A 15248-nucleotide genomic window follows, 5' to 3' on the forward strand; every position below is an offset into this window, starting at 1 on the left:
CTACAGTAGTGGAAACACTGAATTAAATGAAATATATTACTAAAATTAATTTCATCATTTTTAATCATTTAATATTCTTACCTGTGTTTAGTTATTTAATGCAGTTACTAGAAAAATTAGTATCACTTATGTGGCTTGCAGAAGCTTGGGATGTAGCTCAGTGGCAAGTCCAGTGCTTATTAACACATGAGACTCTGGGTTCAATTCCCATCACCATAAATACAGAAATAGATATGGCTTGCACCACATCTGTATTGTACCAAGCTACCACAGAGGAAGAGATGCCATGATTATGAAGAAAAAATGGAACCCTGATACCTCAGAGAGACTAATGGGGTATACCACCAATGGAAGCCAACAAAGGCTTAAGTTCTTCCTGCTGGGGTGTTAAAGTAAATGAAATTCCAAAGTTAATAAAGTCCTATATTCAATAGTCTATAAAACAAAATACTGTTGAGTTACTACTATGGAAACTCTTGGGTAAAAGAACTTACCTTTACAAACCAAGAGTGATATAGTCTGTCCCACAGTTCTAGAACTTGCTTCTCAATCACAGCTGTATTGTTCACCTTATCTCCCAGAATTTTGTGAAGCTAGGGAAAAAATACAGGTATAATCGGATTAACATTTTAAGTAACAATTCAATATAATTAATACATGCTGAGTCTTTCTTTGTCCCAAGACAAATTAAAATATTCAACTATTTAAAAATCCTTAGCCATATTATGTTATTTTCTTAAAAGATGCCTCCATATTTCAGCAAAATCTCCATCTTCTTTCTCAACCTTCATTTCTTCTCAGAGAATAATGCAAATGAAAACACACTTGATGACCATTTGATCTTACCCACCCAGAGGAAAACCTTTCCCCTGTGTGCCTAGAGCTCATCTATTATGTTTAGGTCGTGCATTACTCCTCTATTATTAAGGGTTACCATATGACTCTTAAGTAAAACTTAGAGCATGAATATTTCTAAGTCTGCTGAAACAGGCCAGGATTGGCAGGACAAGCTTCAGACCTGACACAGGGCAGCACAGATTACAATTTCCTTATTAACAGATCAGTGGGAGATCACTGGCCTGGTATGTGCAGGACACTTGGTTCAATCCTTAGCACTGACAAAAAAAAAAAAAATTTAGTAAGTTTTATTTTTGTATGTGTATGTGTGGTGGCAGACACAAGGACACACGTACACATAAGTGTGGAAGCCAAAGTTGGATACCAGGTATCCCCCACAGCCACACTTCATTTCCCTTTTTTAGAGAGTTTCGCTAAACCTGGAGTTCACCAGATTAAACTAGACTGGTTTGTCAGTAAGGCCCAGAGATCCTCCAGCCTTTACCCAGCACTGAGATAACAAAAGCTCACTGACACACATGCATGCACACTGGCTTTTTATTTTGTTCTTTGTTTGTTTGTTTGTTTGTTTGTTTGGACACAGGGTCTCCCTTATTTGTAGTCTAGGCTGGCCTCCAACTAAGAGACCTGCTGCCTCCAGAGTACCAGGCTTAAAGGTGTGGACAGGGCTTTGTTTACATGGGTGCTCGGAACCAAACTCAGGTCCTCATGAATGGCAAACACTTTACAAACCAAATCATCTCCCCAACCCCAAAAAGCAATTTTAAAGGACAAGCATGAGTATGTAGTTTTATTTTCTTAAAGCAACCTCACTTTCCCCATTTTTTCAGCAACTTCCTCTCCAGAGGAAATTACAGAGATGAAATTTAAAATCTGTATGTTGTCATGAATCATAAATATTTCATCTTTAGTGTTTGTAACCTAATTAAATTCAATTCCTTTATTAAATGCACTGCAACTTAATCACTACTCTGAGGTGGATATCCAAACAGTCCCAATTTTTAAGGTAGTCGACATCTTTACATATAGTTCGTTCTTCACATCACCAATTGCAAAAGAAATGAACAGGAGCCAAGGATAATAATGGTACTGACTATCAACTGTCCAACAACTTTCAAAGGAGTTGTATAAATAATACTTTTGAGTACTTTTTGTAAACCAGTTTTCCCAAGATATTATGAATTAACTGAAAACCTTAAAGATAATTTAGCAATCATTAAATGAGAACCAATAATTTGTTCTTCTTTCCTTTAATCAAATTCTTCAAATTGGTTTATAATACACACGCACCTCTTTGTCCACTCAATGTTAGCCTTATAAATACTTGATCCAGTTATCACTCAAATCTAGTACAAATACCTAACCTTTTATTAAAATGATTTACTCATAAACCAGACACAAATTATTCATATTAAACATAAAAGCCACTTATCTCTGAAAGGCATTTTACAATGCTTTTACCTTATGTGATCTTTGCAACCACCCAAGAGTAGAAAGAAAATGGCTTTGTAGGTCTGGGGACATAGCTCAATGACAGAGTACATTATGATACCCAGGTACAGATCAGCAACTCAACAGTTGGTTTTTCTAGTCAGTGTAGGAAGTTTTAGAAAGTGTCTATGGAAGTTCAAGGCCACAGCTAGGTGTGCAGAGCCACTGCTAAAATTGCCTAATTCAGGGCATGGAGATGTATCCCAGCAAGCCCAGCCTTAGGGAGGCTGAGGCAGGAGGACTGTAAGTTCCAGGCCACACTGTTCTATACAATGAGACTGTCTCACAAAAGGAAGTTCTCTAATGTTCCTTTAAGTGTAGGCTCTGTGACCAATACACAGAGAACACCTCACAGCAGATACTAATCAGAAACACACACACTCCCTTTAGTTACTTGTCTCTGAGTACATGACTGTCAGACACTCACAGGCCTTCTCCTACCCTACCCCATCAACTTCTGACACACCCCTAACCAGAAAAGGCCTAAAGTGCTTAGTCAGCCTCTGGGAGACTGTCCACAGCATGGTCATCAGTGCAATGAAGCACTACCTTACGCTGCCATCTTGCTTGGAACTCTGACACCCAGTAAACAATGACAGACTCTAAAACACCATGGCTAAAAAAAAAAAAAAAAAAAATATTGTATAATAACATGTAAAACCCTCTACAAACCCATAGTGCTGTCAACCCAGCAGAACATCAACCTAAGACCCAGAACACTGTCCTGCTATGCTATAATATACCCTGCAAGACACAAGAAGGCTGGAATCTAATGCCCTTAGCACTACTATCAGAAAACTCACTAAAGCCAGAGTATCATTTAGAGCCCTCTTTGGCTCACTGTGTCAGTCTCTGTTGCAAGCACCCTGTCTTCCCACAGGCCCTCCTCACCCTTCAACCACATGTACTTGCTACCACTCAACAGCCTGTGAATGGATTCTGCCCAGCGGATGCTGATTTCCCCAGACCTTCACCATCTGCTTTCTCATTAGTGTCTTAGTAGAAAGGCTGCTGCCTCAGAGAACTCTCTGGACATTTAACTAAAGCATCACCCTAAATCACTCTTTACCACCCATTTTTATGAGTACTTAAAAAAAAAATTTGTTGTTGTTGTTTTGTTTTTTTGAGACAGGCTTTCTTTGTGTAGCCATGACTGTCCTGGAACTCACTCTGTAGACTAGGCTGGCCTCGAACTCAGAGATCTGTCTGCTCTGCTGGGATTAAATGTGTACAGCACAATGTACAGCTAAGTACCTAAAATTTTTATTTGTTTAAATGCTTAATACCATCTCCTCTCACCAGTGTTAGACTCTAGGAGGCTGTTAACTCTGGCTCTCTGCTCTCCACTGGCCTAGACAGGTGCTTTTTTCACTTGGGGTCAGAGCAGAAAAACAGAGGAAACAGTACTGACTCTTCTGCTGTCCAGGTACAGCATCTCCAGTTGGAAATTTTGAAAGGAACACACCAAACAGAAAGGAGAGCTCAAGCAAGGGTGATGATGGCAGCCAATAGAAGGCCTGCATAGAACACAGATGAGATGTAGGAACACAGGAGACACGCCTAACAATACAGGCAGGGGAACCTGGAACCTTCAGAGTTGCCTGTGCTTTTACCTAAATGAAAAATTAAACCTTCTTTCTTTCTGGGCATGGCAGTTTTACTAACTTCAACCCCTTCTAGATTTTGGCTCTTGCAATCCATTTCTTAGATTATGAGCTACCTAAGATTTAAGGTATATTGCCGGGCATTGGTGGCGCATGCCTTTAATCTCAGCACTCGGGAGGCAGAGGCAAGCGGATCTCTGTGAGTTCGAGGTCAGCCTGGTCTACAGAGTGAGTGCCAGGACAGGCTGGAAAACAATACAGAAAAACCCTGTCTCAAAAAAAGATTTAAGGCACGTGGTTTCAATGGTTATTTTAACAACTGTATAAGGCATAATAACCCATTTTAGTAGACAAGTCAATGGTTTACATATATTTATAGTTACTTAGCCATTACAATTAATTTTTATCACCCATTAACAATCACTCCCATTTCCCCTCAGATTCACCTGTTTCTAGAACCCACTACTCTATTTTCTGTTTACAGATTTGACACTTAAGGTATTTCATGTTAATGGAATGATCCTTTATAATCATGTTATGGCTGATCCTTTATTTATTATTATTACTATTGTGTATGTTGAGAGGGGTACCATGTACACAGGTGGATGTCAGAGAACAACTCTGTGGAGTTGGTATTCTTCTCCCACCATGGTTCTGGGACTCAAACTCTGATTGATCATCAGGTTTGCACAGCAAATGCATTACCCACTGAGCTACCTCACCAGCCAATAACTGGTATTTTTTAAGCCAGCATTATATGTTCAGTGTTCATGCATACTGTAACATTTATCAGTATTTCATTTCTTCATCTAATTTACCACCTTAAAGGCGAGGACCAAAACTCAAAAGCTGCCCTAACTCTCTCCCTCTCTCCTTCTTCTCCCTCTCTCTCCCTCACACATATACACACGCACACACACACACACCCTTATACAAGCATGTACAGATAGTCATACATTCACATATCACTCACACATACACAGAATAAATTTATCGTGTTGATCCATCTACCACTTGCTAGACATTTGATGGCTATTATATACTATCCCTCTGTCTAAGTCAGAACCACAAATACTTTATAACTTTTGATATCAATGTCCTCAACTACCTTTACTTTTAGAGTCTTCTTGAACAAGAGGTTATAATAGCTATTTTTTTCTGTAAGTAGTCTGAAAATTATTTAATCTAAGATGTATTATTTATCCAAAATTCCCTTTATCTTCTCACCTAAAAGGCAAGATTGTCAGAAAACTCCTGTATCTATAAATCAAAACAAAATGCTGTATTTTTAGGAAAATAACACATTTATAGAAAGCTGCAAGCTCTTTCAAGTGGCTCTTTCTCCTATAACAGTTCTGAGATCTAAATATACATATTCATCTTTTGCTACACCATCAATTTTTTTCCAATATTATCATGTGCCAACTGATCATACTGTATTGGACAGACATAATACAACTGACAAACTTTCTCTCAACTCTTAATGATCCCATCTTTGATTAGCAGATAGAAATGAATGTATGTAGAGCCCATTTCTCATAATTGTGATGTACTGTTTTGAATTTTATTATTTTTTAAGATTTATTTTATTTTATGAGTATGAGTGTTTGCCTACATGTATGTATGTGCACCGAGCACATGCCTGGTGCTTGCACAGATCAGAAGAGGGTGCCAAATCTTGCAGAACTGTAGTTACAGAAGATTGTAAGACAACAAACAGGTCCTGAGAACCCAACTCAGGTCCTCTGTATGAGCAGCAAGTACTACTAACCATTCTGAAGCCATCTCTCCAATACTCTGTTTTTGGGTTTTAAACAATAAATGAATTGCTCATACAATTTGGGAGGCACAAATTTCAGAGCCCTCAATCTTGTCAAAGTAGTATTTCCTAACTAAGTTGGTTTATTAAGGCTGAAAATTAATTTTATTATCTGGGCAATACGAGGAGAGGAGTATACTGCAAATCCATACTGGAAAACCTATTCCTTAAGTCCAACTGTGTCTTTTCCTCTACCACTCTTTCTCCTTCAAAAAACTGTTCCCTTTAGTCAAGCTCATCTCAAGCACAAGCACACTCATGCCTCTGTATCTTCACTCCACAAATAACTTTCTTAAATACACTCTTCTTTGACCTGCCATCCCTCTGGGTTTATCTCAAGTACCACCTGAAAGCACTTACTCTAGTTCCAACCATACACACACTGACAGAAAGCTACAGCAGACAGAAACAGGGATTTAGTCAGTCACCAGTGTGGAACAAACACAGCACACAGCCATCGGGATCTGCTGAGCCTGCCCAGCCTGTGTTCTCATCTGGAAGGCAGGTAAACTAGTTCAAAGTACTACAGGAAACTTAGAATGTTAAATGAAACTGGAAACTGCCAAACACAGTGAGCAACAGATACAGGATTCAACATGTTTGCATGAATTCTTGAATTCTTCTTCCTCCACAAAGTCTTATTTGACCACTCAAGGTCTGTGATCATTCTACCCTAAAACACAAATAAATCAGATCTATCTCAAGACTACTCAGGCCAGAAGCACTGCTCAGTGTGATATCCTGAGAGTTTGACTCCATTTTAAGGTACCTGTCTACCTGTAGATGTGAATATATTTCAAAAATACATTTGGAAACTGCTCCAAACAGAATCTTTACACATCTTCTATCACAGGAAGAAGTTACTCCTGTAAAAATCCTGCACAGAGAAAGGCATGAGAAAGATCCACTCCTTACCTTGTGGGTTATCCATTCCCGTCCATACTGATAGACATTGTTAGCTGCAGAATTAAGAGCTCTTTGAACCACCTGAGCCTCAGGAAGCCAACTGATAGAAAAGATAGAGAAAATAGAAAAAGTCCATTTTTAGTATATTCTCCTAACAATATTCTGAACTAAAGCAACCAATAACAAATTATTGATCAATCATTAACAGAGAACATCTAATGCCCAGGCCTGTTGACCCTAATCCTAACTCTAAGGATTTCCCTTCCATCTCTCCACAGGATTCAAACCTATCTTCCCAACCTCCTCGCCCCGCCCCCAACCTCCTTTTCATTCTGTTCTGCACCTGCTGTGGTGGTCTGAAAGAAAATGCCAACCAAGGGAATGGCACTATTAAAAGGTATGGCTTTGTTGGAAGAAGTTGTCACTGTAAGGGCAGGCTTTGAGGTCTCTTTTACTCAAGCTTTCCTCATTGTGACAGTCAGTTGACTTCTTCTAGCCTTAAAAAAAAAAAAAAAAAAAAAAAAAAAGATATAGGACTCTCAGCTCCAAGACCATGTCTAACAACATGGCGCCATGCTCCCTGTCATGATTATAATGTACTAAATCTCTGAAACTTGTAAACAAGGCATCCCAATTAAATGTTTTCTTTATAAGAGTTGCTGTGGTCATAGCATCTCTTCATAGTAATAAAATACCCTAACTAAGACAGAAGTTGGTACTAGAGACTGGGGTATTGCTGTGATATGCCTGACCATGTGTTTGTTTGGAGGAATTTGGACTTTGGTACATTGGGTTATGAAAGCAGTAGAATGTTTTAAGCACTACTTAATGGGCATACTAGTAGGAGCATGGATGACAGCGGTGCTGATAGTTATTTGAACTGTCAGAGGCTCACTCAAGAGGTTTCACAGGAAAAGAATTTTAAGTATGTTGCCTAGAGATCATTCTTGTGATACTTTGGTGAAGAAAATGGCTGCCTTTTGCCCTTGTCAAAAGAATCTGCCTGAGGCTAAAGTGAATTTTGGATTAATTTCCTTGGCAGAAGAAATCTCTAAATAGCTTAGTATAGATTCTGTCCTGTGGATATTAGTGGTAACTCTAATGAAGATTTATAATGAAAAGGGGCTAGTCAAGCAGAGTAAATTACAAAATGAAAGTTTTAAGGGGAAAAAAAAAAAAAAGAGTACCGGGAAGGGAATAGAACTAAATTCTATGTCCAAAGAAATAAATGGATTAAAAAATGGAATAAAGGGAGTGGTGACCTCAGGGCAAGATCCTACCCTATCTAAATTTCCAACATGTAAAAAGGAAATAAAGGAAAGTTTAGAGGCAAGTGTGGTGTTGCATGCCTTTAATCCCAGCACTGGGAAGGCAGAGGCTCATGAGACTCTGAGTTTAGACCAATCTGGTCTACAGAGAAAATTTAAGGACAGCAAAGCTTAAGCAGTAAAAGAAAACAGAAAGCTGGTAAAGATATAATTAAACAAGGGAGCCATGTTCCAGCCCCAGTAAGTGGCAGAACTTGGCAGCTTCAGCAACATGGTTCTGGATTTAGAGTTAAGGATAAAGAAAGCAGTTATGGAATAAAGCCGATAAGGCCAAGCATGAGTCAAGAGTGTCTCTGAATGGAAGCCTAGTAGAGAAGCCATTTTGTAAAGCTGAAGTCTGGACTGCCTTAGAGAACCCAAGATGATGCAAGAACCTTGGGATATATGCCAAGGAAAGCTGCTAACAGGGGGTGGAACCAGCCCAAGATAAAGAAGTGTGTTGCAGTCAACAGAGCTCAACAGTTAGAAATCTGAAGAGCATGTTGCCATCAAATATGGAATTGCAGTTTGGAGTTTGCCCAGTTGGTTTTTGGTCTTACTTTCATCCAGTATTTTTCCTTGCTGTACTCCCTTCCCTGTGTTCTGGAATTGAAATGTATATCCTGTACCATTATAAGTTGGAAATATGTAATTTGCTTTTTGATTTTGATTTTTAGAAAGGGTTAAGAGATTGTCATGTGGGCTGGTGAAGTGGCTCAGAGGTTAAAAGCACTGACTGATCTTCCAGAGGTCCTGAGTTCAATTCCCAGCAACCACATGGTGACTCATAACCATCTATAATGAGATCTGGTGCCTTCTTCTGGCCTACAGGGACACAAGCAGACAGAACACTGTATACATAATAAATAAACCTTAAAAAAGAGAGAGAGAGAGAGAGAGAGAGATTGTCATGTGTCTCAGAAGAGATTTTGGACTTTGAAACAAGTTTGAGACTATTACAAACTATGGGGACTTTTGAAGTTGTACTGAATGCATTTTTTGCATTATGATATGGCTATAAGTCTTTGGGGGCCAGGGAATGGAATGTGGTTGTTTGGGGGAAAATGCCCCCCAAAGGGAATGACACTATTAGGAGGTGTGACCTTGTTGGAGGAAGTGTATCATTATGGGGGCAGGCTTTGGGGTCTCTTGCTCAAGCTATCCTTAGTGTGACAGTCAGTTGACTTCCTGCTGCCTGCAAGATGTAGCACTTGCAGCTCCAGCACTATGCACCACGTTCCCTATCATAATGATAATGGACTGAACCTCTGAAACTGAGAGAAGGCTCCCCAATGAAACGTTTTCTTTATAAGAGTTGCCATGGTCACGTATCTCTTCACAGCAATAGAAACCCTAACTAAGACACCTGCCTCGTCAGTACAGAGGACTTGGTTCTAAAGCAGAGAGATATTCAATATCTGACAAGATTCTGAAAGTGTGGGTCATGGACAACCAGCACCCAACCTGCTTGGGAGCGTCTTAGAGATGAAATGCTTGAATCCAATCCCAGATCTTAAGAGAAATGTGTACCCTAAGAAGTCTTGAAGGTGTCTATCTAAGACCCACAGGTCTAAGGAAGTGCAGAACTGAGAAGAATCCAGAAATTAAGAGGGTGGACTAATTATTTTCTATCTTATATCCAGCAATCTTTTGATATAGAGCCTCTTCACAAAGCTCCAGCCATGCTAAGAACTGCAGTCTTCAGTTTCACTTGTGCAAACCCTTAGAGCTAAATAGGCGGCACAATATACCTTAATCAAGAAGCCTTTTCATACACCCAATGCCTTCCAAAAGTATTTCCATATAATATATAAAATACTTCCAGAAGTACGTTGAATATTCCCCAGACTGTTCATTCATGTTATATGCCAGATACTGACATTCATAAATTTAATAGTTCTGGCTTCAATTATCCACAATTCACACTGAAAGGCCAAAGCAATAATACCTATGAGTTTATTTTCTTGAGGCTCAAATATGAAGTGTGCTACCAAGCTGGCACATGGAAAAGAGTCAGCACACAATTACAATCTACGGCCTCAATTTTTAGCAGTTTCATGGAAGTCTACGTATAAGGTAATCATAACGAGAAGATGATTGCTGTCAATAACCACAAAAGTCAAGATGTCTAGAAAAATGTTCTTTCATGAAAAGAAAAATAAATAATAACAGAAAATGTCACTAAATTAAAAGGTAGAGCCATGCATGGGGATATATACCTGCAATCTCATTATTTGGGAGTCTGAGGCAAGAGTGTCTTGAGTGTTAGGTTAGGTCAGTCTGACCCTCAGAGTAGTATCAGCTGTCCCTAATCTTTAGCTCCTAGTCCCTACATTATTCTACTTTATCAAAGCTTTGGCAAACCGCATCTCTTCTCTTCCCATGTAGCTACATCAATGAACAGTGTTCCATGCACACAGAAGCTGAAACTTGGTCACCCAAGTATATCTTTCTTCAAAACAGTATTCTTACTTTGCCCACTCTGGGTGATTTGCTAGGGTCTCATTAATCAGACTACTTGTGACTTCAATCATGTGTACACTTTCTTGATGTACCTGTAATATAGGTAATAAGAGAAAAAAAAATCAGTAAGCAATAAACCTAATTAAAAATGTCTTTTTTACTTTTATAAAATCAAATAATTATATGTTGTGGTTTTTATTAATTATATGTCATAGTTTGTATTAACTTAGAAGTGGACACTTACAAGTTGTTATACATAATGTTCTATGATAGATACTGAAAGAAATACATGTATGCCTTCTGTGCCTTCAAGAAGCTCAATTGCCTTAAAAAAAATCCAAATACTTAACTCATAAACATAAATATCTAGTTCACAAATATATACACACGGGCAGATTATGTGCATGTTTATGCATCTTCATATGCAATACCAAAACTGTGAGCTAACATAGTAACTGTGCAGAGTGAGATACTCAGACAAATCAACCACTGATATGGTTCTATGTAGTTCTACATCCATAATGATAATGGACTGAACCTCTGAAGCTGTAATCAAGTCCCCAATTAAATGCTTTCCCTTGTAACAGTTGCCTTGGTCATGCTGTATCTTCACAACAATTGAACAACTCCTTCAGAAAAAGCTGCAGTTCTGCTGCAAAATAATTCAAAGTCAACATGACTCTAAGAATTACCTATTCATTTTCCAAAGGTTATAAGTGGCATTGATAAGGACTTGATATTGTTTTCTATGGGCAGGAAATTATAAGATAGCCTCAGTCTATCCTTGTCCCTAGGATATACTGGCAAGGTCAAAATCAAAAGGATTTTCTGACAAAGTAGATGTGTACTCAAAACATAAGTTATACTCAAGACTGATCCTGAAGCCCTTCACTGAGCTAGAAGAATGTAACTGTCACTAGAATAGAAAGGTTGTGAGAACAGTTTCTGGTGTGGCATTTGAGGTACCCATTAGACACTCAAGTGGACAGTGTCTTGGTAATCCAGAAAATGATTCCTTTATTAAAGGAAAATAAGCCAGATACCTCAAAGGTTCAGTCCACTTAAACAGTAGACAAGAAAGAAATGGTTCAGTACCCTTCAATGAAGCTGAGGGAAGCAAAATCTCACTGCAGCACAGAATAAATACAGAACTTGACAGATGGGCACAGATTGAAAGACCCCATGCAGAGAAACAGAGAAGAACAAAAGGACAGAAAAGTCAAACAGCCAGCAGATAAAGATCTCTCTGAAAAGTACGGTAATCTGGGGTAAAACATGACAAAATCACAGGAAGGGCTCATGTCTACACAGTGTACATGAAGTGACAATATGTGACTGCTACCTAAAGAACAGAAAGGAACAGCACTGGTAATGAAAGAGATACAAATGCTAATAGAGTGGGTTAAAAGTAAATAAACCATAATGAACCTGACTGAAGACTAGAACTTCCAAATAGAGAAGCCCATGCTAAGTACAATACTTCAGCAACCTGCTGCCACTGGATCATCTACTGGTCGACAGTTACTAAACGGGTCTCTGCAGGACTGTTAGATACCCATGACTTCAGGTATGCTGCACAATCTTGTGAAAACGGAACACCAAAATCTGGAAGTGGAGTCAAACAGAGTTCAGATAAATAAAGATAAAATGCACTGAAGGAGTGTAAGAAACTACCCTCAGGAAAGCACACCACTGTGAAGATAAAATGCTGCTGTGCTTTGGGGAGTGCCTTTCTCTATGAGATGGAAATAGGAAACAAAACTTATGCTGGAGGAATCTGAAAAGCTGCCATGTGGCTAGTAAGACCTCTCTCCCCTTCATGAAGGAAGTTTAGTTTCACAGACTTCTGAGGGTCTCCTATGGGTCTGACTTAAGGACATGGCCATGCCCATGACCAGAGGACAGCATTTCAAATTAGACAAAAGAACAGGCAACAAGTACAAAAACAGGCACGTGGAACTGTCCCAGACATAAGTACCCCACAGGAAGGAAGAGCAGGGACAGGAGGGAAGGAGATAATGCAGGGATTCAGTACAGGCACACCCCTGGCACGCCTGTATGTGGAGACTCAAAAGACCGAGGCGGGAGTTGGGCCTGCGCCTGCAGTGCCAGCAGAAGGCATCAACACCAGAACCCAGGGAGATAAGGGAGGAGGGGACACTGTACTAATTAGCTTAGGAGTCATGAGACTAGTTCAGAAACCTCTTCCGTTTAAGGCAGCCAGCTTGGGGTGTGGGAGGATTATTTTCAGGATTCCTTTTTTTCTAAACTACAATTTTTACTGAAGGCTTGATGACAAAAATAAATATGTGCAAAAGAGATTTAAAAAGAAAACATACTAGGCAGACTCATAGCAAAATTATTAATGTACAAAATGGGAATACTTTAGTGGATAGAGGTACTTCTGATAAGACAAATAACATTTTCCAGTTGCTTCTGCTAGCTTCTTCTGCATATGCAATTCTAACAATAAGGCCCGTGTTATAACAAGATAATCAGTTGCTGTACTTCATTTACCTTTGCAGTCAGGAGAAGGGCTAAAAGAAGGGTTCCTATTACTAGCAAGAATATGATGAAAATGCTAATAATTTTATCTAACATCTTCTCCAGCCAGATGATCATCTGCATGGAAATGAAAAAAATAGAGTTACTTATCTTCAAAATATTACTTAATAAACATTTGTATGTATTCAAATATCACAAATACAGGATATTCAGCATTGCAAAGCAAACTATAGCATACTGATTAAAGCAGTAAAAGCTATAAGCAAATTAACTGGAGAAAATTAACTAACAGTATTAATTGCTGCTGTGATGTGGAGAGTTCATTATTGTCATAGCTATGAAAAGGCAGTCAACCTGAATAATATCCACATGTACCCCTGAATTCTTACTATGCTACGTCTCTAATTCTGAGACCTCGTAAACACAATCCAAACTGAATAATGAAAATCCACCAGTTGAACTTAAGTCTCATGAAGCTCTATTATTATTAGCCAACACAGATGACTTTAGAGAATGTGTATGTTCCTTGCAATGGTCATCTCCTACATTATACAAAAACTAGGAGCAAAGACAGACAACAATAAATTCCAAATGCATTTTACTTTCATCACATTAGGGTGATAAAGACAGTAATTGCTGATGCATGTAATGTTAAAGCAATAGCCAATTCAGAGTAACAGCTCCCAGGTTAGGTTTTGGGAAGTGGATGCAGTTCTGATGATGTAGACAGTAGGTGAACAGCTTTTTTGCTTTGTTTTTTAACTGAATGTGTTGTGAAGGCTTTTAAATTTTAAAAAAGTTAAGTATACATATTTATTTAGTTGGGGGTATACACAGATGTCAGGGCGTGAGTATGGAGGTCAGAGGACAATCAGCATGAGTAGGCTTTCTCCTTCCATCATGTGGCTTTCACAGACTGAATGCAGGTCACTACCCTTGGTGAAAGATGCCTTTACCCAAATGGGCCATATTGCCAGCCCCAGGACTTTTAGATCTTAAAGATTCACAATAAAATGCTTTTTAAAGTCCTGCTATCCACCAGAAGTTTCTATTCTGTTGAAAACATAAGCTTTATGACATATTAACTCAGTGACATATATTACTCCTCAATACAGTAGCTGTTCTTTAACCAATAATTAAAATTATGCTCTCCGTAAAATGGTATTTGATATTCTATCTTTGCTAGAACCTCTCTCACCTTTTACAACCTCAATAATCCTACATCTTAAACACTTTTGTTTTCGAGATATGCAACAATGATAGACTTCTACACTTCCTGTGATACAAAGCCACCAATTAAAATTCAAAATTAGATTTAATTAGATCAATATTGCTAATATGCCATACTGTACCTTTCAACCCAAGAGTGAGCTGTAATACTGCTAAGTTTTCCTAATTTAAATTGAAATTATGCTCTCTACACAGTGAGTTAAATACCTAAAAAACATTTTCTTTTTATAAAACACCTCAAATTTTACAAGTTTATTTCTTCATGTCTTCCATGAAGGACACTGCCCTTCATTTAGTGCCATAGTGAACTCAGACACAAAACATTAACTACAATGTTGACACTCAGAGCTTCAAACAGAGGGGTTAAGCTTCAATGCATGCTACCAAAGCATCAGAGACAGCTCAGAAATAAAAATGTAAATAAGTAAATAAATAAATAAAAAGGAAAAGGAAGGACAGGTTTCTAAGGTATGGAAGGTCAGGTGTCTTACTCTGAAGTTAAGTTCTAAATCAGTGAACTGAGAAGTTTTGCCATCAAGCAGCAGCTGGACTCTAGACCTCCTAAGGTGGCCCCCCCAAGGAAAGGGCTGCCTCGTTCCTCTTTCTACAACTCCATAACCCAGGAAACCAGGAGTACAGCTTGTATAACAAACATAAAGTAATTCAGAGTTACAGCCAGATTTGTTTCCAGGAATAACAGTTTCTGAAGGTAACATAGGAAGTATCCTTAAAAGCCTATTTTTAAATGAAAATGATCTACTGGGAAAGCATGGAGCCCTAACCTCCTATCAGGTATCATTAACATACAAACCATGGGATTCCAAAAATATGCCCACCAGAATTATAAAACCAGGCTTCATAGTTTTAAGCTAGAATAGAATCTTCCCAACTCCAATTCTGTCAGATTAAGTACAAAGTACTTGCTTAAGACTTCGGAGACTCTTGTTCTTTCCAGCCCACCACATATTAAAGGGTGCTCTGAAGAAGAGCCTGTTCAGTTCCCAACACCCACAAGGCAGCTCGACTGTCTATAATTCTAGTTCCGGTGGATCTGATGCTCTCTTC

At 38.7% G+C, this 15248-nt stretch overlaps 1 protein-coding gene across 5 annotated transcripts in view; it reads right to left on the reverse strand.

Moving 5' to 3' along the window:
- The window catches only part of Tmem245 (transmembrane protein 245), an 80321-nt gene that overhangs the window by 32739 nt on the left and 32334 nt on the right, over positions 1-15248 (reverse strand). For all 5 annotated transcript variants that reach the window (XM_051187848.1, XM_051187846.1, XM_051187847.1 and 2 more), the window contains 4 exons: positions 12966-13070; positions 10458-10540; positions 6688-6778; positions 495-593 (listed from right to left, as the gene is read on the reverse strand). In XM_051187848.1, coding sequence (XP_051043805.1) covers positions 495-593; positions 6688-6778; positions 10458-10540; positions 12966-13070 — 378 coding nt within the window. The remainder of the gene's footprint in view (positions 1-494; positions 594-6687; positions 6779-10457; positions 10541-12965; positions 13071-15248) is intronic.

This window comes from Phodopus roborovskii, unplaced genomic scaffold (genome assembly GCF_943737965.1).
Source record: "Phodopus roborovskii unplaced genomic scaffold, PHOROB, whole genome shotgun sequence".
Classification (NCBI taxonomy): Eukaryota; Metazoa; Chordata; class Mammalia; order Rodentia; family Cricetidae; genus Phodopus; species Phodopus roborovskii.